This window comes from Pollachius pollachius (genome assembly GCF_949987615.1).
Source record: "Pollachius pollachius genome assembly, chromosome: 12".
Taxonomy (NCBI): Eukaryota; Metazoa; Chordata; class Actinopteri; order Gadiformes; family Gadidae; genus Pollachius; species Pollachius pollachius.
In genome coordinates, this window is record NC_136945.1 from 19,809,875 (window position 1) to 19,833,237 (window position 23,363).

Genomic DNA, 23,363 nt, shown 5'->3' on the forward strand with positions numbered 1-23,363 from the left:
TTTTTCTATAAAGAAGATAAAATAAAAGGCCATCATGCTCAGACTGGGGTCTATCTTTTTGAGAGGTAAACATTGTTATTGCATTGCAGAATATCATGTTGTCACAGTGGAGAAATACTTGCTTGCTGTTGGCCAATGTTAAGTGGGTCAAGAGACCACCTTCGGCCGACGGCAAGGCCCGCCTACCACGACGTCACCATTATTTACTAACATGTGGGCGGGGCTGTTATCTCGCGTCAACACGCCAGTTCTCGCGGGATCTGGGACGAGATTTCGCAAAGGAGGATGAAGCGGTGAAGAGAAAGAACAACGCGGCAGGTTTCATGAACACAATCTCTTTTGCGCTCACATTAATCGGTAAGGAAACGTGAAGGGGTCGAGCATACTAAGAGCTGAACCCGAACAGACACTCCGCCTCCGTTGCATTTCTCATGTGGTCGCTCTTTTACAACGCAAAGCAGCGGGGACGAAACGCTGCAGCTAGCGGCTAACAGGCCTAGCCACCAGTATTGCCAGATTGGACGTGAAATTGGGCCCAATCTGGCAACACTGGCTGCAACCAATGTTGCCAGATTGGTCCAAATTTCTGCTAGCTATTTTACTGCTAGCCACCATGCACATGCTGAGCAACACACTATTCGTCTTTATGCACACATCTTATGTTGTCTACATTATATACGTGTATAACGTTACATCTGTGCATGGTTAATAATAAGTCCTAAAACTGGAATAATATTTCACCAGATCCTCTTTTTTTATTGTCATAAAGGAGATCGTTTACGTAAATTCATTGTTATTACCGTTAGTTTGACTCGTCCATGTGGATTTATTTTGACTGTAAAAAAGAGAATTATAACGATTTCGTGATTAGAAAGAGACCACTCTGTGCTCGTCCTAATATAATTGGTTATAACTTAATAGTGTAGTGATCGTACTAATATACCATTGGTTCATAGTTTTGTGATCGTTCTAATATACCATTGGTTAATAGTGTGGTGATCGTACTAATATACCATTGGTAAATAGCTCGGTTAATAATGAGGTAATATGACTCGAGGTACTAATAGTTGTCTGTAGAACGTGAAGCCATGCTGTCTCCAGTAGGGATGAGGATACACATTTCCCGACCGTAGAGAAGGTGGTATTCCAGTGGCGAATGGCGGTGTTTGCATGTTGAAATAAGTTTAGTTGATGATTGAAGATCTAAAGTCGCTGGTTCCGGACTTTGAGCTCATTATGTTTTGCTGTCTAATGCGCTGGTATCTGTCTCGGCGTTGATGATGTTTATAAGGTCGCTGGTTCCTGTCTGCGTTCATGATGTTTTTCTGTTGGAAATATCTGGGTTACCCTCTCAGGGTTCATGGTGTTTGGCTGTTCAGCTTGCTGGTTTCTGTCTCTGGGTTCATGGTGTTATACAGTCGCTGGTTTCTGTATCTTTGTTCAGGAAGTTATTCAGTCGCTGGTTTATGTCGCTGGTTTCTGTCTTGGTTCATGATGTTATACAGTTTCTAGTTTCTGTCTCCGGGTTCATGTTTCAAGTGCTTGGTTTCTGCACTAGGGTCATGATGGTTTGCTGTTAAAGTCCCTGGTTTCTCCCTCTGGGTTTGTGACGTTTGAAAGTCCCTGGTTTCTGTCCCAGGGTTCATGGTGTTTTGCTGTTAAGCTCCCTGGTTTCTGTCCCAGGGTTCGTGATGATTTTCTGTAAAAAAGAAAAAAGGAGCGAGTTTCTCTCTCAGGGTTCACATGTTTCACTGTTAAAGTTGCTGGTTTCAGTCTCTTGGTTTATGGTACTTTGCGGTTAAACCTGCTGGTTTTTGCTGTTAATCTTGCTGGATTCTTCTGTTAAACTTTCTGGTTTGTGGTTCGGGGTTCATGGTGTTTCAAAGTTGCAGTTTTTGGTCGCTGGGCTCATGATGTTTTTAAGTCGCTGGTTTCTGTTGCTTTGTTCATGGTGTTTGAAAATCACTAGTTTTTGTCTAATTGATGTTCTCTGTTGCTGGTTTCTGTTGCTGGGTTCATGATGTTTTAGGTTGCTTGTTTCTGTTTCTTGGTTCATGATGTTTTGCTGTTAAGTTGCTGGTTTCCGTCTCATGATGTTTGAAATCCGCTGGTTTCTGGCTCATGATGTTTTAAAAGCTGCTGGTTTCTGGCCCATCGCTCATGATGTTTAAAAGGCGCTGGTTTCTGGTTCATGACGTTTAAAAGGCGCTGGTTGCTGGTTCATTATGTTTAAAAGGCGCTGGTTTCTGGTTCCTGACGTTTAAAGGGCACTAGTTTCTAGCTCATGTTCTAAAGCAACTGGTTTCTGGCCTATGGTTTTTGATGTTTAAAAGGTGCTGGTTTCTGGCTCATGATGTCTTAAAGCCACTGGTTTCTGGCCCATGATGTGCTGGTGTCGGTTGCGTTCTCACAACTCAGCTTCATCGGCTCTTGTTCAGGGGCAGAAGACAAACTTAAGGCCCTTACATCTTACAGTGGTTCAGCTCCCAATAGTTAGCTTTTCTGGACTGGTTGGAAACCTGTCAGCATGACTGGTTGAACATCTGTCTGCATGAAATTCTTGGATTGGTTTCGGTCAATGAACACAAGGTGATTCTCAGGGTGAGTCTTGCCAAGTGATGGAACTTATTCCAGGTTGAACAAGATATTCGGTCGGAGTGAGTTGTTACTTATATTTAGTTTGTGATCGTAGGTTTTGGGGTTTTGGTCTGCAAACGGCTACAGAAAGTTAACCCCGGTATATTCACTCCTCTGCCACATAGTGACCCAACATTCTGTAATACACTATGTCACTCTGCCACAAAATGACCGAACACGCTGTAAAACACTGTTTTACTCTACCGCATATGGACCCCATTGAAAAGTGTGAGATGGTTCATGGGATGTCTTACCTTGCTGGTCTTCCGTCCTGATATCCTGATGTCAAGTGCTGGGTGAAGTGTTTTAACTGGATTGAAATATCAGGGTGTCTGGTCTCTGCTCTGATCCATGTGATACATGCTTTGGTCTTCTGGGAACTGGGCCAAACATCACATCTCCGTTTTGTCTCCATGTTGTCCGTGACCCACTAATAATGATAACATAGTTGTTGTTCATTTTTATATTAATTGGAACTTGTGAAATTGCCGCCAATGTTTCTTTAAACACGAAGTTGTAATAATTATTATTGTTGTAATAAACAGTTTTAAAATGTGTTAATTTGTGGGAAAGGTGCTTAATAGGATTATGGGTTGGAAACAAGGTGAACAAGTTCGATTTTGGCTTCATTGTTTTGTCCAATCGTGGTGTTTTCTGTTGTTTGAATCTTTTTTTTTCCTTTTCATTAATATGGAGTGTTTGATATCACGCAAGTTAGAAGTCTGATGCCAAACAGAGTGGTTGAGCAAACGAATATGAGTTCTTTAAACTAAACCAAAGATACAAAAGTAAAATGTGTGTCCCTGCATATAATATGAGTACCTGGTGCTAGGCTGATGCTACTAAACGTGGTCTATATATATCTTTACTATATAATGTTGTTGATGATGGATGTAATGTGTTCACGTGGATATTCTTGCTATAAACAGAAGCATGGTAAGCAACATCGAGACCGTAGTATGACCGGTAGTTTATGATCCGCTGTTGAAAAGAGAGAGATGGTAAACTAGTGTGATGTCTGAGATGCTGCTGTCTGAGGTGTTTACAATCTCTCCTCCTTCCCCCAAGTCATCCATCACTACTCTCTCTACCCCTCCTCCCGGTCCTCCATCTCTTCTCCTCCTCTGATTTCTCCTCCCTCTACCAGTCCCCCTTCTCTTCTCCTCCATCTCTTTTTTCCTCCACCTCGTCTCTCCTCCTCCCAGCCCTCAGTCCCATCCCTCTGCCTCCCCCTGCTGGCTCTGATGGTTCCTGTACCTCTCTCCACAGGTAGTTAGCCAGTTGGCAGTGGGCCTGTGGCAGCCTTGCTATGGCTGTTGTGATCAGGCTGCAGGGTCTGCCCATAGTGGCAGGAACCATGGACATCAGACACTTCTTCTCTGGCCTCACCATCCCCGACGGCGGCGTGCACATTGTGGGCGGGGAGCACGGCGAGGCCTTCATCGTGTTCGCCACCGATGAAGACGCCCGTCTGGGAATGATGCGCACGGGCGGGGCCATCAAGACCAACAAGGTGTCCCTGTTGCTTAGCAGCAAGACGGAGATGCAGAACATGATTGAGCTCAGCAGGCGCCGCTTCGAGACCGGCTCGGCGACGGCCGAGGCCCCGGCGGTGACGGCCGCCGGTCGGCAGGGTGCGAGCATCGCCTCGTCTCAAGCGTCCATTGTGGGAAGGAGTGGTAGCCACGGTAACCAAGGGTTCGGTAACGCCCAGCCCTCTGTGACCACAGCCAGCTCCCACCAGGAGCACAGCAACAAGGTGTCGGCCAGCCATGCCAGCCATCCGAATCATCCCAGCCATCCGAATCATCCCAGCCATCCCAGCCATCCCAGCCATCCCAGCCATCCCAGCCATCCCAGCCACCCTAGCCATCCCAGTTTACCCCCCAGCTTCGCCAACAGCTATAGCTCCGGCCCCGGTCTCGCCGGAGGCCCTCCCCCCATCCCCCCCCTGCCAGCACTCCCCTCCATGCCTGGCCCTCCCCCATCTTCGGCCCTCCCCCCTGTGCCCACGGTCTCCCCTCTCCCCCACATGTCCCACCTCCCCCACATGTCCTCCCTGCCTCCCTTCAACCCCTCCCTGCCTCCCCCCGGAGGCCTGGCCTCCGCCCTGGCCCTGGGGCCTCCCAACCCCATGCTCTTCAGCCCGCTGAACCCCCTGAACCCCCTGGCCTCCCTGGGCCTCCACATGAAGGCGGCGGCGGCGGCCGCCGGGGTGGTGACGGGCGGAGGCCTCCTCGCCAGTCCTGACGAGCTCTTCGTGCTGCTGCAGAACCTCCCCTTCACCTCCTCGGAGCTGGAGGTGAGGGAGATGTTCCGGGGCCTGGGGGTGGAGGCGGTGAGGCTCCTGAGGGACAACCAGGGCCGGGGTACGGGGCGGGCCATGGTCAAGTTCTTCTCCCCCCAGGACGGGATGGAGGTGGTGAAGCGGGGGGGGGGCATGATGGGGCAGAGGTACGTGGACGTGTCCCCGGCCACGGAGCGCCAGTGGGTCAGCCTCAACAACCCCAACAATCCCAACGCCAACAACCCCAACGCCAACGCCAAACCCATCCAGGAAGCGCCGATTCAGGAGCATCACCGCGGCAACGTGCCGGCGGGGGGGAGGGAACGCTGCCGGTCCCGCTCTCCGCAGCGGCAGGGCGGCAGCGAGTGGTGCGTCTACCTCAAGGGCCTGCCCTACGAGGCGGAGAAGAGGCAGATCCAGGAGTTCTTCAAGAACCTGTCCCTGGTGGAGGACAGCGTGTACATCGCCTACGGGCCCAACGGCCGGGCCACCGGGGAGGGCTTCCTGGAGTTCAAGACGGAGCAGGACTACAAGACGGCCCTGGGCAGCCACATGCAGTACATGGGCAGCCGCTTCATCCAGGTGCACCCCATCAACAGGAAGGGCATGCTGGAGAAGATCGACTCCATCCGCAAGCGTTCGGGCGTCCCGGGCGGCGACGGCAAGACCCCGGAGGTCTCCAAGTCGCCCCGGAACTGCGCCCACATCACCAACATCCCCTACAACGTCTCCAAGAAGGACGTGCGCGCCTTCCTGGACGGCGTGGGCGTCTACGAGGACAGCCTGAAGGTGCTGACGGATAACCACGGCAACGGGCTGGGCCAGGCCGTCTTCCAGCTGCGCACGGAGGAGGATGCCCGCAAGGCGGAGAGGCTCCACCGGCAGAAGCTGAATGGGCGCGACGCCTTCGTGCACCTGGTGACCTACGAGCAGATGAAGGACATCGAGAGGAACCCACCGCCGCAGAACAAACGCGGCCAGCGGAACCAGAGCCAGCCCGGCCAGCAGCAGCAGCAGCAGCAGCAGCAGCAGCAGCCCAGCCCCCAGCAGAACCAGCCCAGCCCCCACCAGGCACACCAGATCAACCCCTTTGCCGGCATGAGCGGGGAAGAGTTTAACTTCCTGAGGAGCACCATGGGCAACCTGGGCAGCGCCCCCTTCGTCTCGCCGTTCGCCGCCCCGGGTAACGGCCTGGTGGGCCCCCCGCCCCTGCCCCCCCTGGCCGCGGGACTGGCGGTCACCCCCCCGCTGGTGGCCGGCCTGCCCGGAGGCCCCCTCTTGGACCACCCTGGCTTTAGGCCCGGAATGCCCGGAGGCCCCATCCTGGAGCCCCCTGGCTTCAGGCCTGGGGGTCCCGGGGGCCCCATCCTGGAGCCGCCTGGCTTCAGGCCCGGGGCCCCTGGAGGCCACGGCCTGGGCCCTGAGGCCCTGAGGGCCCTGGCTCCGTTTGACGGCGGCAACAGGAAGCCGACCGGCGTGCCGGGTCGTGGCGCCGGGGGCAACAATAACCAGAACCGCCAAGGAGGCGGAGGCGGCAACAACAACAACAACAACGGACAACAAAACTTTGGCCCGGAGGGTCTGAGGAACCAACAGCAACAGGCCCCCGGGAACCCGGGGAGCCAGCGGCCCGGGTGCCCCTCCATCGTGAAGCTCCAGAACATGCCCTTCACGGTGACCGTGGACGAGATCATGGACTTCTTCTACGGCTACCAGGTGCTGCCCGGCTCGGTGTGCCTCCAGCTGGGGGAAAAGGGGCTGCCCACCGGAGAGGCCATGGTGGCCTTCCACAACCACCAGGAGGCCAGCTCCGCCGTGCTGGACCTCAACGACCGGCCCATCGGGGCTCGCAAGGTCAAGGTGACCCTGGGATGAACACGACCTCCGACCCCCGAGTCTCTCCGCGTGTCTCCCTGTATTCATAGGTCAGAATCCCCCCCCCCCTGTCCCCCCGTCTCCAGAAGCACAAAACTAACCCGACTCTTCTGGTTGATAAGCGGCACTAAAATATGATGATGATGATGATGATGATAACTTGTCTCTTGCTTAGAGCTCAGATGTGATGATGATGATCATTCTGATGTTGATAACTTGTCTCTTGCTTAGAGCTCAGATGTGATGATGATGTTGATAACTTGTCTCTTGCTTAGAGCTCAGATGAATCATGATGTTGATAACTTGTCTCTTGCTTAGAGCTCAAATGTGATGATGATGGTGACAACTTGTCTCTTGCTTAGAGCTGAAATATGATAATGTTGATGATGATGTTGATGATGATGGGAACAACTTGTCTCTTGCAAAGAGCAGAATTATGATGTAGATAGTTTCGTTGAGTTTTTTAAGAGCACCAAAATCTTTCCAGCTTCATTGAAACTCATCTGGGACCGCCGTCGCTGACTGTAAACCGTTGGTTTGTTGCAGAGTTGAGTTTGTGTTTTATTAACCTGCTATGATGCTTTGAAAGTGATGTCTGTTTGCTAGTGATGAAATCATCATAAATCATATTGATGGTTTATAAAATGACACAGCCAGTGAAATTGTTTTCTTATTGTTTAAAATGGTGTGCACTGCATTGCGTCTACAACAGAGTTGTTCGTTGAGCAAGGCTGTGTCTTAGACTTTACTCACTGTTGATTAAACAAGTTCTCTACAGGCAATACCATCCTTATTTTAAATGACGGAACAGGGTCTGCGATGGTTTGCATCCACCTGTGTGACTGGCCATGTTGACAATAAGAAAAGCATAATTCCACTGTTTGTCCTTCTGTGCTCTACACCTGAGATGCTTTCACTATTTTATCCTCTTTCTCTCGATATCTTTCCCTCTCTTTTTGCTGGGACTGCTTACTTCGCCACTCTTCACTTCCTGCTGTTGGTCGCCATGTTGCGCTGGGACGGTCCCCTTATGATGATGTCTTTTTTGAGCTGGGACTGCCCCTAATGATGTCATGATCACTCTGCAGCTTGGGATGATGATGATGATGATGATGTTGATGAAGATATTAACCTCTCGGCACAAAAAGGTTTTGTGTGCTGAGATGAATGTTTGTTTTGATCTTTTTTAGTTCATTGGAGAAAGTGTTTCTATGTTTGCCTATGTAGCTAGTTGTGTGTATAGATTACAGATATAGATCAAACCTCATCAGTCTCTTGGACTCGGTCAATAAAAGGATGTTTTATGATGAATTTCTAGAACCCGAAACAGTTTGGTTTGTTGCGTCTGATGTTGTTGATTTATGAAAAGTCATCAAGAATATTAGCCCCAAACCCGACCCACATAGTGCATGGTACTTACTTACTCTTACCCAACCTAATTAACCCCTAGCCTACATAGTGCATAGTAGTCTAAATAGTGATGAGAATAGTACATCAGCAGTCTAACCCTCACCGAACCTAATGAACCCTAACCCAAATAGCACAATCTAATCCACATAGTACATCTCCTTTAGTCTAACCATAACTGAAACTAATTAACCCGAACCCCCATAACCTGTTAACTCTAACCCACATAGTAAATCACTAATAAATAACCATATAGAATTATCCGAACACTCATATCTAGACTTTTACATACTAGTCCTTAGCAGAGTAATTAACTTCTTACGTAAGTAATTAAGTAATGATTAGGCCAATAAATACTTTTAGTTACTAGACTGACCAGCTAGCAGTAAGGACCTCAAACTAACTAGTATCTGGCTGGTTACCCCCCTAGTACCATCTGTTTGAGCTTTTATCCTTCAGCTTGAACACAAGTTATAGTATTAGTTCATACATATTAAGTTGAAGAATAAACAGAGTTTATACTTATTACATAGAAGAGGAATAGTACCGCTGGCTCTGTTGAGTACTGTGCCCTTCTTTATCTTTGGACGGGCAATAAAGTTGATCCGCAGCATCGTTCAGTAGTTGATATTCACGATATCATAATAAAGGGGCCAACTCTGTATTTTAATAATACTAATACTTATTTACTAACAGTTACTCATCACCCTCCAAATTCAGACCCGAGCACCAACGGTAAAATAATAACTTTCGACCACGCGTTTCCATGACAACGTAAAGACGACATCCCAGTGCGCGGCGGAACTGGTTACTGTGGTTTGACGAGCTGGCCCCCTTGTTTGTGTGCGTGTGTGTGTGTGTGTGTGTGTGTGTGTGTGTGTGTGTGTGTGTGTGTGTGTGTGTGCGCGCGTGTGTGCACGCGCGTGCGTTTGCGTGTGTGCGTGCGCGCGCGTGTGTGTCACATTCTCTTCGAACAACACCCCTGTGTGTGAGTTCCCTGCGGTTGCTAGTTGTATTTTACAACACAACTAGCAACTTGGTTTGATTTGTAGGAAAGTGATTAGTAACTTTTAAAAGACAGCGGTGACCCGTTAACTATTCAAGGGGACATATTATACCACCAGGTGTTAGTGTGATTAGCAGTTACAAACCGTTTTGGAAATCTGCGTCTTCTGACATCTGACTTCTGATCACTAGTGGTTGTGTCCACCTAGATGTGTTCTGGATAGATCAGTCTACCGGCCTGGCCAATGGACTCAAGCAAACGTTGCTCATCTATCCAGCACACATCTAGGTGGACACGCACACTAGTGATGTCAGAAGACGCAGGTTTTCAAAACGGCTTGTAACTGCTAATCACACTCACACCTGGTGGTATAATATGTCCCTTTTAAACAATGCTGTTGAAAAACTGTGTCTGTGTGTGCGTGTACTTCTGCGTGCGTTCGTAACAACAGGTTATTCTTGCACGGAGGATAGTAAACCCCTAACCATATTAACCACGCCCTGTTTGGCTACTCTACCTGCTGAGCAACACAGGGAATAGACAGGACATAATAAGTCAACTCCTTCATGGCCATTTGTGTATCTATTTCCACCTGGAGGCCTCAGGTACTGTAGTAGGCCTACTAGCCTTTAAGGGTGCTCTGTACTGTAGTATGCCTACTGGTGTTTAAGGGTACCTGGGTACTGTAGTACTAGTGTTTAAGAGTAATCTGTACTGTAGTAGTACTTCTAGTGTTTAAGGGCACTCTGTACTGTAGTACTAGTGTTTAAGGGTATTCTGTACTGTAGAACTACTTTTGTTTAAAAGTACTCAAGTTACAAACTGTAGCAGGCAGTTGTGTTTAAGGGTACTCTGGACTGTAGTGATTCTGAGTCCTGTGCAGTATTATTAATATTATTAGTATTAGCAGGCCAGGTGGGGGTGAGTCCATTCAGGGTTCTTGGGTTCTGACGTCAGCCGGTATGTGTGACGTCAGCCTAGACCTCTACATGTGCTCATATAAAGTTTAGCCTTTGGGTTCTTTGACTTTAAACTAGTATGTTGTGGCCGTGTGTATGCAGCAGACACAGAGTAAGATCGGCATTACATCGAGTCCGATGTAATGCCTAGTTGTCAGCTATGATTCAAAGTAACCTATAATTAAACTATTTAGCTATTTCAAAGAAATCGAAACGCCTTTTTTTTTCCTCGATCCGATTTCCTGTTTTGTGTCTCAGTGACGTCGCAGACACCACTGTCCAATCATATCTATTGTAGTGAGCTTTTGACCAATGAGAGAGCCTCGTTCTCCACCTATCCGAGCGATGGGCGGGCCTTGGTCCCGACCGCTCTGCCACTCCCTTTCCTTCATTGAACGGTTGAGCAGCGCTTCGGACAGTGCTTTTGTATTTGAGTATTCTCGGGGGCATTACTGCAGGAAAACAAGGTAAACGTCAATATCTTAAGTATAAGAAGTAACAGGCGGATGCCGCCGGCGATGTTGCAAGGCCGAACTGTGTTCCATGTGTGACTCAGTGGGTACGGACTGCGTAACCGAAAGTCTTAGCTGTCCTGACGGATGTTGACGTTGTCTGTGCTCGTCATTGTGTGTCTGTGTGTGTGCGCGTGTGCGCGCGCCTACGCGTGCGTGTTCGTATGTGTGTGTGTTCTTGTCGAGAGTGTGTTTGTTCTTGTGTGTGTGTTATTGTGGTCATCATATGTGTCTATTTGTGTGTATCTGTGTGTATCTGCGTGCGCACGCAGAAACGTGCGTGTTTGATCTGATCACTGATCTAGTCATTGTTTGTGTGCGGGTGTTCTTGTGGTCCTGTGTGTCTATGCGTTCTGCTCATCACCTGTGTCTATGTATGTTCCCAGATGGCCGACTGTGTGTCCAAGGTGGAGCTGACGGTGTCATGCGCCACCCTCCTGGATAAAGACGTGGGCTCCAAGTCAGACCCGCTCTGCGTCCTGCTGCAGAGCACCGGGGACAACCAATGGGAGGAGGTGGGCTCTCTCTCTTTGCCAAACCGTGTGTGTGTGTGTGTGTGTGTGTGTGTGTGTGTGTGTGTGTGTGTGTGTGTGTGTGTGTGTGTGTGTGTGTGTGTTTTGTGTATGTGTGTGAGAGAGAACCAATGGGTGGAGAAGGGCTCTCTCACCTGTCGCCTGCCCTCTTTATTTTAGAGTTGTTCTGATACCGATACCAGTATCAGAAACTCTGATACTAAAGCACAGTATCGGGTATCAGCGAATATGTAAGTCTATGCATCGATCCGATACCATCACGTGACTAGCTCATTTACTACAAAGGCAGAGAATATCACAAACACGTGAGGCTGCGTTGGTTAATGGTTGGAGGGGGAAAGTTGGAATAGGAAACGCGTCATCTCCGACCGACGTGCGTTAGAGCTACCAAGTCGGAAAAACATGGATGCTTAACTACAAGAATACAAATGTATTATTCCTGTTGGCTGAGTTTGTACGGAGGAGGATCCTTATTTGCTGCAATATAGAAACAAGAGATAGAACGTTTCTCGTCACTGATCGTTTTTCATGGGCCAAGACACACTCCGAACAGAGGGGTTTCCGTTTGTGGAGGAAGATAGGCGGTACTCCGTCTTTTCCAGATAAGCGACAGTTTATCCGTCTTATCTTTACTTAGACTATACTGCGTCTAAAGCTACTAATCTAAGTTCTTTCATGAGGTTGTGTACTATGAGGGCCGCTGTAGGGGGTGTTAACGGCCAATGGCAGATGGTTACCTAGTAGCTGGGCCACCTCCTCGAGCAGAACTAGTTATATTATGGTATGTACACACGTGGTATGTTTTATGGGAGGTAGGCTTAGCTCAGGAGGTAGAGCGGGTTGCCTGGTAACCTGAAGGTTTGCTATTTCGATCCCTGGCTCCTCCTAGCTGAGAGTCGAGGTGTCCATGAGTTAGACACCTCAATCTAACCGCTCCCGACAAGCTTGCTGTCGCCTTGCCTGTTGGACACCGCCGTCAGTGTGTGAATGTGTCTATGAACCGTTGTAAGCCGCTTTGGATAAAGTCTGCTGGCTACCCTAAATGTAAATCAATGTAAATGTAGACTAGCGTTGTTGGAGGAGGTGGTTGGGCTGCGTCAGAGGAAAGTAAAGTCTTATCAGACAACCTAACGGTGGCGGGTCCGTCCTCCACGCCTTCAGGCTCTGAGCCCCTGGCTCTGAGCCGGAGGGACGGCGCATAGGAGCAGAGCTGTGTTATTATGTTTTGGATAACACACTTATTGTGTGTTGTAATTTCTGGCACTTAAAAATAGTACTTAGCATTGTGTAGCATCTTCTCCTAGCTATCTTTGTTGTATACGGGGAATGGGTTAACCTAGTGATTGTTAGTGCTTGGCACTTGGTTCTACGGACATCCTTACTGCACCGACAGAGAAATATTGTTGTTTCTCTTTCTTCTGACAAATGTACTTATTGTAAGTTGCTTTGGATAAAAGTGTCTAGTAAACGCCCTAAATGTAAATGTCATGGATAAAACACAACACTTCAGAGAGGTCGACAATCCTAAGAAAGATCAAGAAAGCTGAAGTTTGAAAGAATATTTTTATCATCAGTAACAAGTAACAACAAAACCCGAGTTGGTTTGCCAAAGAACTCCTGTTTTCCAGTATGTTTGGATTCCTCCTACAAGCACTGACCAATCACAACACGGGCCTAGAGATTAGGCCCCTCCCAGTTCCCCACTAATTGAACCTACACTTATCCTCCTCCTCTGGATTCTCAGTAGATAACAACATAAAGAGTTGACATCTAAAACATTACAGTTACATCAGATGTAGAGCAGTGAGGTCCTCTTTGATTTAAATCCACTTCTCAACTTATTAATTAAACTGATATTGCACAGACATGATATACCAGATGCTTATGAGATGGACATGTCTGTCAACCATCTTTCGCCTGATGTAGTTTGTGACACAGTATTGAGTAAAGTGTAAGATCAAAGAAAACAAATCCCTTTACCACATATACGAGTCCACTAGGGCTGTCCCCTGAAAGTCGATGATTCGAATCACCAGCCGGGAAACCGGCTGGTATTTTTCGTCAGTGAGTGGTGTGCATTAATAAAACAAAAAATAGAAAACATTAAAATGCACAGGAATAATATTTATATGGATAATAATAATATATATTTTAGAAGGACTGATGCAGCACGACGTGTGCTGAAATGGATACAAATTGAAACCAGAACGGTTGGTGCACGGACGGTGGTGGTTTTACTATAGCAAATATTACCATAGCCTATAACAGGGGGGCCCAAATTCTTCCCAGTGGAGGGCCAAAATGTAATCGTGGGGAGGCTTGTGGGCCAAAATTTAAATTTTTCAGTATATTTAGTCAAATATGTGGGAGGCGGCTGAACAGGATAGGAGCTCAACAGCGCCACCCTACCATCAATGTATCACAATGTTATTCTAGGGTCAGGAATGGAAGTGCACCAATAAATAATATTCAATGAGAGCGAGCGCAGATTCTGAGCGCTGATGGCGGAAAACAATAATATATACAGTGGGTAAGGCGTGGGCCAAATAAAATCGGTCGCGGGCCAAGTTTGGGCCATGGGCCCCAAATTGGGCAGACCTGGCCTATAACCATGTCTCAGAAGACGTCATTATTGCTACATTTGTCTAGGAGCGCAGTCAGTGTGGTGACACAGCGCTGTGTATTCTTTCGGGCTCAATAAATGCAATCAGATCGTGAACACAGGGCTCATACAGTGGATTATCCACTAGCCTATACATGAGCCCCGTGTTCATCATCGAACCGCATTATGGGCAGGAGCCTAATTAAAACCCGACAGGAATAAGTTGGCTACAATTCCGACGAGTTTGATTGACAGAAAACTGTTCAGGTGAGAACGTAATGAGCGCAACGCGCAAGCATATATAAACGGCCTATAGCCTACCAAAACAAAGTGTTAATAGAAAGAAAACTCATTTTTTTAATCCTCTAAAAGACCTGCCCCGCACGGCTGCCGAATAGTCGAATCTCTGGACTGAAATGGCAGATCTGATTCAACTCAGAATATTCCGAGTCGGGGCAGCCCTAGAGTCCACATAGAGTTGGCAGTGATGAGCACGATGACAATCACTTCCACTCAGACAATAAGCATGCATTCAAACACTTTAAAACAACACCACTGTATGTGATTGTGGAATACATTCACAAAGTAGGTAGGGTTTGACTTATATGTTAACTTTAACATATAAGTTAGTATGAGTAACGTGAGAGAAAGAATGCGGGGGGCTTCTTTCTTCTTTGTGGCCGTCATAAAGCCCTCCCCATCTCTCCCTCTCAGGATGAGGTGACCCAGGTATAGAGAGGTTCACAGCTTTTAGGGGGCAACCTTGAATCAGCTGAGTAACCAGGGTCCATCTCACAGGGCTGTCAGGAGGGGTAATGATTGACACTTAGGTGTCCCTGGGAATGTGGTCCTTTGTTCACCCTGCTTTCTTCCACACTGATGTAGTCATTGTAAGCCTGATAAGGCTTATACCTTTAAACCTCAGTAAATTTCTCCCATAATGCCTGAATTGTTGACAGTCAACAACAGATTTTCAAGCCAACATTTACAAACATCATAGGAGAGATAGACTGCAATAAACATCATATTTTATCATAGTGTATTACTTAACTATGATAAATTATTATTAACTATATTTGATGTTGTAGTGTATCTAACTATATTTGATGCTATAAAGCAGGCACTGCTGTTTGTGTGTTTCCATGTGCTTCTGAAAGCTAAGCTTCCCATGTTGTTTACTGTGACAATAATGATACATGGAAAATCGAAATATAAATTAAAAAATCAATCATCAGCATTTAATTTGTCTATGTATTGAAACTGTACTGAACCTTGATATCACCGTACCGTATTGAATCAAGGTGTGTGTGTGTGTGTGTGTGTGTATGTGCCTGCGTGCTTGCGTACACATGCATTATATATACACATGTGAACATGGTTACTGAAGTGTCCCTTCTGTCCCTCAGGTGGGGAGGACAGAGCGGGTGAAGAACTGCGACAGCCCGGCCTTCAGCCAGCGTCTGAAGGTGGACTACCACTTCGAGACAGTGCAGAAGCTCAAGCTCGCCGTCTATGATATCGACAACAAGTCGGTCGACCTCAAGGACGATGACTTCCTGGGGGGAGTGGAGCTGACTCTGGGCCAGGTAACACACCTGATGGTTAAATGTTTTGTTGTATAAACTTAGATATAACTCCTGGGAGGAGTGGAGCACAGTCTCTGTGCCAGGTAACACACAGGACATAAACATGCTTTTTTATATTTTATAGTCGTGGTTATTGTTGTAGTTATGTTATATCATGATATAACAATGTTTCCTTATATCTTATAGTTATAGTATTATATATATACATATATATTATTGTGTGCAGATTGTTGCCAGTAAAACTGTGACCAGACCACTGCAGCTGAAGACCACCAAGCCAGCAGGGAAGGGAACCATCACTGTGAGTGTGTGTGTGCGTGTGTGTGTGCGTCTGCGTGTGCGTGTGCGTGTGCGTGTGCGTGCGTGCGTATATATTTATGTTTGTGTGTGTGTAGATGTATATTCATGTGTGTGTGTGTGTGTATGTTTGTATATATTTGCATATTTATATGTGTGTGTGTGTGTATAGATATGTTTGTGTATATTTTGTATTTATGTTTGTGTCCCAGGTGACGGCTGAGGAGATTAAAGACAAGAGAGCCATCGTTCTGGAACTAGAGGCTAAAAACCTGGACAAGAAGGTAACACTCACTCACTCTGACTCTCATTATCACAATCACACTGTGATGTTTATCTTGTTTATAATGTTCATATGTGAAGCCTTTGGAGTCTGCCTTGTGTATGAAAAGTGCTATTTAACCCATTTGTACCGGCTGCTGAGCGGCGCAACATTGTATCTAGTAGATACAATGTTGCTCCGCGCAGCCGGTACAAATGGGTTAAGACCGGATTGCGCATCAATGCGTGTTTACCATTAAAGGTAAACACGCACAGATGCGTGATCCGGTCTGAATGGGTTAAATAAAGTTGCCTTTCCTTGCCTATAAACAGGATGCAATTAGTTTTAATAATGGACAGCTGTACAGGTAGATAAAGTGCTAGATGGATGAATTGATGGATACAGTAGGTAGGAGGTTAGTACAGTCGGTAGATGGGTACACTAGGTAGGTATACACAGTAGGTTGCTCGGTAGGAACCAGTTAACCCTGTCTGTTTCTTAGGACCTCTTTGGGAAGTCCGATCCTTTCCTGGAGTTTTATAAACAAGGAGCTGGTGGCGAGTGGCAGCTGGTGTACAGAACCGAGGTACGCAAGGACACACACACACACACACACACACACACACACACACACACACACACACACACACACACACACACACACACACACACACACACACACACACACACACACACACACACACATCGGCCCATTGGCTTGACCCTTAAAGGATTGACTAAAACACATTGAAATTGTTATAAAACGTCCGACATCTATTTCCTATTAATCAAATGTTTATTTTGTATGTACAAAAGGCTTTATTAGTAATTGTGAAAACATTTGTCAGTATGCTAGGATGCACAATGCCTCATGGGTGATACATTTTGGACTGTCATGTGTATGATGATGATGATGATGATGATTTACAGGTGGTGAAGAACAATCTGAATCCCAGCTGGAAGAAGTTCACACTTTCTCTGCAAACCTTCTGTAGTGGAGATCTGGACGCTCCCCTTAAGGTACACACACATGCACATGCACACACACGCACACACATACGCACACGACCAAACAAGTGGAACTCACAGCCTTAGTTGACGGCCTGAACGGCCAATGACATGACACTTCTCCGTCTGCACGAGTAAGCACTTAGCTGCTCAGACACCGGACACGCCCCTCTCGACCTATAAAAAATTATAGGTCCCATATTGATATAAAAACGATTTTATCGCTTCCTCCAAGAACAATAGTCCGTTACGTTCTAGGGTTGGAGACGGCGTCCATAGCACCGGTCCATCTCAGCGGGGTGAGAAGTGTCTAGCCTTACCTTCCTCCTCCTCTCCTCCTCTTCCTCCTGCAGGTTAACTGCTCGGACTCGGACAGCGATGGATCCCACGATCTGATTGGTTCCTTCACGGCTAAAGTTTCAGATTTCCAGAAGGCAGCACATGGTTCACCGGTGAGATTCATTTATGTTCCTTTAAATGAGTGTCTAAACTAAACAAGTGTCCACCAATCCTGCTGGTGAATGAATTTGACTGTTTACTGACGAGGCTGAACTAGTGGGACCAATAATAACAAATGGTAAAGAGAAGTTATAAATAATAAATTCAAAAATAAGTGTGAAATGGTAAATAATGTATAGTAAATAGTAAATAATTAATAGTATATAGATAATAGTAAATAGTAAATAATGAACACTGAAGAAGAAGTCATATTATTATTATTTTGGGTGATTGTTATTGTGATTATTTTTACTACAGGCGGAGTTTGACTGTGTCCATCCTGACAAGCAGAAAAAGAAGAAGAGTTATAAAAACTCTGGAGTTGTTAGTGTAAAAAGCTGCAAGGTAAGAGCTAGACTGCATTTACCTGTCAGCTAGGAGTGAGACTGCATTTACCTGTCAGCTAGGAGCTAGACTGCCTTTACCTGTCAGCTAGCAGCTAGACACTACATTATCCAGAATTCCCCTAGTCACCGCTCAAGGATGAATGTGTGTTTTTGCATTTCCACAGTTGGTGAAACAACACACCTTCCTGGACTACGTCATGGGAGGGTGCCAAATCAACTTCACCGTAAGTCACACGCACGCACACACACACACACACACACACACACACACACACTAATAATGGTTTGTGTGTCTGTAGGTGGGGATCGACTTCACCGGCTCCAATGGGGACCCTCGCTCTCCGAACTCGCTCCACTACATGAGTCCGGACGGTCTGAACCAGTACCTGTCTGCCACCTGGTCCGTGGGCCTGGTGGTCCAGGACTATGACACGTGAGTACATGTATACCTGTGTGTGTGTGTGTGTGTGTGTGTGTGTGTGTGTGTGTGTGTGTGTGTGTGTGTGTGTGTGTGTGTGTGTGTGTGTGTGTGTGTGTGTGTGTGTGTGTGTGTGTGTGTGTGTGTGTGTGTGTGGCTCTCCTCCTTTCTCTCCCACCTAACCCTCTCTGTCTAGATTCTAGATTCAAAGAGCTTTATTGACATGGAAAACATACATTTACATTGCCAAAGCACCAAAAGTAAAACAATTGGTGACAATTTATTAGCCAATCAGGGACAGCACGGCTATGGGCCAATCAGGGACCGCCCCAGGTCTTTGGTCCCACCCACAAGAATGCTGATTGAATGCGATTCTACACTCAAGACCTCTTATGACCCCTCGTGACCTAATGACCTCTCTCTTTCTCCTGTTCCTCCCAGAGATAAATTCTTTCCAGCTTTCGGTTTTGGAGCCAAACTTCCTCCAGATTACCAGGTCAGTATTAACCCCTCGCTCTACATCCAGACTATTCAGACAATTCCAATTTGTCTACGTTTATGTTAGGACGTCACCGACAGCTGAATCACACTTAATTCCAGGCTATATCCCACGATGCAATGCGGTTTTTATTGTCGGCGGATTCCTCCCAACAGAGCGGCTCCGTCACACATGGCTTAGGGTTGGCAGGCTTGTCCAATAAACTTCTTGTTCAAATCCAAAAAACACGGGCGCATGAACGGAAAACACAAAGGCTGAAGCCACAACGTCAACAGATGTTAGCGGTGAAACCGTCCGACTGTTCAGTATAGCGTGTGGGTAGAGAACATCGCTTCACTGGGGCCAGGTTATCCCTGTCAAACAAGAGTTGGTTGGTCTCGCCGCACAAACACACATTCGCTCGTGTTCTTTTTCTGATCTATCTTTTTTCTCCCTGACCTGCAGGCGGCCAATCACCAATTTGCTCTCAACTTCAACCCGGCCAACCCCTTCTGCCAAGGTACACACACACACACACACACACACACACACACACACACACACACACACACACACACACACACACACACACACACACACACACACACACACACACACACACACACACACACACACACACACACACACACACACACACACACACCCAAGGGTGGTTAGTTTTGTTCTAGATCTCAGATGGTAGTGCTGATCCCCAGCCAGTGTCCGAGCGTGTGTTTAGTAAGGTATACCACCTGTACCTTACCAGGGCTATAGGGGGTCTTCCCTGACCCCCTAGCCTGTGTTTAGGGTACCTTCCCAGGACTGACCACCAGCGTGTGTTGTGTCGTCCCCCAGGTGTCCAGGGCATCGTGGAGGCCTACCGCAAGGCCCTGCCCCAGCTCAAACTCTCCGGCCCCACTAACTTCTCCCCCATCATCAACCACGTGGCGTCCATCGCCGCCGCCGCCACCCAGGGCAGCCACGCCACTGTGAGGACTCAATACACACACATAATGACGCTGCTCATGGTCACCGTAGGCAGAGTTCAGCCCTTCACCTAGAACCTAACCTAGCACTTAACAGTATGATCTCCATAGCATGCTAGAGACTCGTAAAGCGGACGTTTGTGTGGGATTAGGAATGTGTTCTTGCTTGAGGATGTGCGTACAGATTAACGCTGATGCAATGCGAGCGGTTTAGGAAATGGGAACATGTACATTGAGGGCATCTAGCAGACGCTTTTATCCGAGGCGATTTACAATAAGTACATTTGTCAAAAGATAGGGACAGTATATCAGTGTCGGTACAGCACTGATGGTCATAGAACCAAGTGCCAAGCACTAACAATCGCTGGGTTAGAGCAGCAGTACTTCCTGCCCCCCCCCACCGACCCCCCGGTGTGTGTGCAGCAGTACTTCGTTCTCCTCATCCTGACCGACGGGGAGATCACGGACTTCGACCAGACGAAGGAGGCGGTGGTGCGCGCCTCGCGGCTGCCGCTGTCCATCATCATCGTGGGCGTGGGGCCGGCCGACTTCAAGGCCATGGAACTGCTGGACGGGGACGACGGCCTGCTGCGCTCCACCACTGGGGAGGCCGTGGCGCGCGACATCGTGCAGTTCGTCCCCTACACGAAGTTCGCCAACGTGAGTCTTCAGTTTGAGTTTTGAGTTTTGCGTTTGTTCGGTCGGTGGTTGTTGCGGAGCTGCGTGTCAAAGGCTGAAGGGCAACAGCTGGCCGAGCCTTTATGGAAGGGATAACGTATAGAACGCCGGTCTAACCCTTTTCCCGATAATGACCGGCGTTCTATACGTTGTCCCGCTTATTGCACGGCTACTTGCCAAAACGAAAAGGCTGACTTTCACACTGTGTGTCTTTTTACAATTACCATTTGTAGTGTTGATCAGCAGAGAAATAGTCCGCCAAAGACGTTGAAGGTTTCAGAACAGCTGACCGAATACGCTGGGGTTGATGTGTTACCGAACTACTTGCAGGGTGATACCAAAGACGTGAATCGGAGGCAAAAAATCCAGTTTCCTTGACAGCGGTCAATATATGCTTAGCAACGGTCAATTATCAACAATTAATAACCGTCGGAAGTCAGAAAGGTCCACGCAAGTGAACGGAGCATTCTACAGTATGGGAAGAGCCGTGTAATAAGCAAAAATAATTGACCGCCGGAAGTTGGGAAGGCCCATTCAGGTGAATGGACAGCATTAAGAAGAGCTGTGTAATAACTAAAGATAATGAGCATGGATTATCTATTATTGATTCTTAATTCGGTTTCTCGCTCTCTATCGCTCTCTCTCTGTCTCTGTCTCTTTCTCTTTCTGTCTGTGTGTCTCTCTCTCTGTGTCTCTCTGTCTCTATTTCTGTCTCTCTCTACATCTCTGTCTCTCTCTCTCCCTCTCTCTTTCTCTCTCTCTCTCTTTCGCTCTCTCTCTCTCGCTCTCTCTCTATATCTCCCTCCCTCTCTCTCTCTCTCTCTCCCTCCCTCTCTCTCTGTCTCTCTCTTTCTCTCTCTGTCTCTCTCTCTCTCTCTGTCTCCCTCTATGTCTCTCTCTCTGTCTCTGTCTCTCTCTCTGTCTCTCTCTCTCTGTCTCTCTCTCTCTATCTATCTATCTATCTATCTGTTTCTCTCTCTCTCTGTCTCTCTCTCTCTCTCTCTCTCTGTCTCTCTGTCTGTCTCTCTCTCTATCTCTCTCTCTCTCTCTCTGTCTCTCTCTTTCTCTCTCTATCTCTCTGTCTCTCTCTCAAATTCAAATTCAAATTCAAAAAAGCTTTATTGGCATGACTATTGGTAATCCAAACAGTGTTGCCAAAGCATTACAGTATTACAAATATTACGATAATAACAATATGGAACGTCAGAACAATATGTACATATATCAACCTGTAACAATATAACATAACATACAGATATACATATGTACATATATAAAAAAAAATATATATATATATAAAAAAATAATAATAATAATAAAAAAATAATAATAATAAAAAAAAAATAAATAAATAAAAAATAATAATAATAATCTCTCTCTCTCTCTCTCTCTCTATCTCTCTATCTCTCTGTCTCTCTCTCTCTCTCTCTCTCTCTGTCTCTCTCTCTATCTCTATGTCTCTCTTTCTCTCTCTCTCTCTCTCTCTCTCTCTCTCTCTCTGTCTCTCTCTCTATCTCTATGTCTCTCTTTCTCTCTCTCTCTCTCTCTCTCTCTGTCTCTCTCTCTCTCTCTCTCTCTCTCTCTCTCTCTCTCTCTCTCTCTCTCTCTCTCTCTCTCTCTCTCTGTCTCTCTCTCTATCTCTCTATCTCTATGTCTCTATGTCTCTCTCTCTCTCTCTCTCTCTGTCTCTCTCTCTATCTCTCTATCTCTATGTCTCTATGTCTCTCTCTCTCTCTCTCTCTCTCTCTCTCTCTCTCTCTCTCTATCTCTATGTCTCTCTCTCTATGTCTCTCTCTAGGCCCCCCCCGGTGCGTTGGCTAAGAGTGTACTTGCCGAGGTTCCCAACCAGCTGGTGTCCTACTTCAAGATGATGGGGCTGGAACCCGGCCAGCTGGCTCCGCCCAAACAGGCTGAGCTCAAACCATAAGCCACTCCCCTTCCCTGTCTGAGCCACAGCCATACTGTGCTTAGGCCACACCCCCTACCATGCCTTATCCACACACCCTACCACTGAATGCCAAAGCCACACCCCATATCGTGCCTAAGCCATACCCCTCATCAGGCCTAAGCTACATATCCTACTGCAGAATGCTTAAGCCAAACCCCTACTAAAGCAGGCCTAGGACACACCCTTTCTATGCAATTCCGTCTATATGAAACCTTTAAAATGTACTCCATAGTTATGTAGCTCCATTTAAACCTGATCATTTACTGAGATATAGTCGTTGCAATTCCACGTGTTTCTTGGTCTGACTCAGACCAGAATATGGACCCAAGATATGAGTGTGATATAACATGTATTTACTTTTATTATTATCTTCATTACTATCATGACTTTCCTGGAAGTAATATCAATACAGGTCTGGTCTATCTTAGCATGTTAGCCGCTAACTTTTGCCCTTAGACCCCTAGTGTTGCCACTACAGGTCTGATCTATCTTTCCATAACAGCCGATAGCCCTGTTCTATTACCCTAGCCGCTAGCCCCTGCCTCGCCGCTAGCCTCTACCTAGCCGCTAGCTCTAGCTGCTTGCCTTGACCGGTATTGTGCCTAATTGTGCCAACTGGTTCAAACTAGTGCCAATTGGTTCTAACCAGTGCCAACCGGTTGTAACTACTGCAACTGGTCCTCACTGGTAATTTTCAGAATGTATGGACATGCTGTTATAAGCTTCTATTCTTGAAGCCATTTTGCATCAACTTCCAATCTTCTCCCGAGATAATCAAAGACCACTTCCACACGGAGCTGAATTATGAAGCGTGTTTGACTATATGGTCCGTTGCCAGTTGCGTCAATCAATCACAGCGTGTACTGACGCTAGATTGGGCATCCATTATGGCCACCAGGGGGCGCCAAACCCTCTATATTCAGCCGCTTCCTGGCTTTTGGTTGTCTGGGAGGAAGACAAGGCTGCAAAAGTGTCATGATTCCGCTTGAGCTTTGGTGTATTATGGCTTTTATACTAGAAATAAAATGATTTTATTTTA

General features: G+C 47.1%; 1 protein-coding gene across 4 annotated transcripts; it reads left to right on the forward strand.

The window, feature by feature from the left end:
- Nucleotides 1-260: 260 nt before the first annotated feature.
- Nucleotides 261-23,363, forward strand: LOC307083943 (copine-1-like). Of its 4 annotated transcripts, none has more exons than XM_079748009.1 (16): nt 261-357; nt 11,070-11,198; nt 15,225-15,404; nt 15,631-15,705; nt 15,914-15,985; nt 16,466-16,549; nt 16,894-16,983; nt 17,325-17,423; nt 17,728-17,814; nt 17,981-18,040; nt 18,116-18,249; nt 18,676-18,730; nt 19,178-19,232; nt 19,568-19,701; nt 20,122-20,358; nt 22,175-23,363. In XM_079748009.1, the coding sequence occupies exons 2-16, from the start codon at nt 11,070-11,072 to the stop codon at nt 22,301-22,303; spliced, it is 1,620 nt and encodes a 539-aa protein (XP_079604135.1). In that variant the 5' UTR covers nt 261-357; the 3' UTR covers nt 22,304-23,363. The 4 variants fall into 4 exon arrangements, with proteins under 4 accessions (XP_079604135.1, XP_079604137.1, XP_079604134.1 ...); XM_079748011.1 differs by having other exon boundaries at nt 20,125-20,358; XM_079748010.1 differs by lacking the exon at nt 261-357 and adding an exon at nt 10,545-10,638.

Bases quoted from the DNA above. Each gene is read 5' to 3' on its own strand.
- LOC307083943 (XM_079748008.1), top strand. From the start codon at position 3,947: ATGGCTGTTGTGATCAGGCTGCAGGGTCTGCCCATAGTGGCAGGAACC.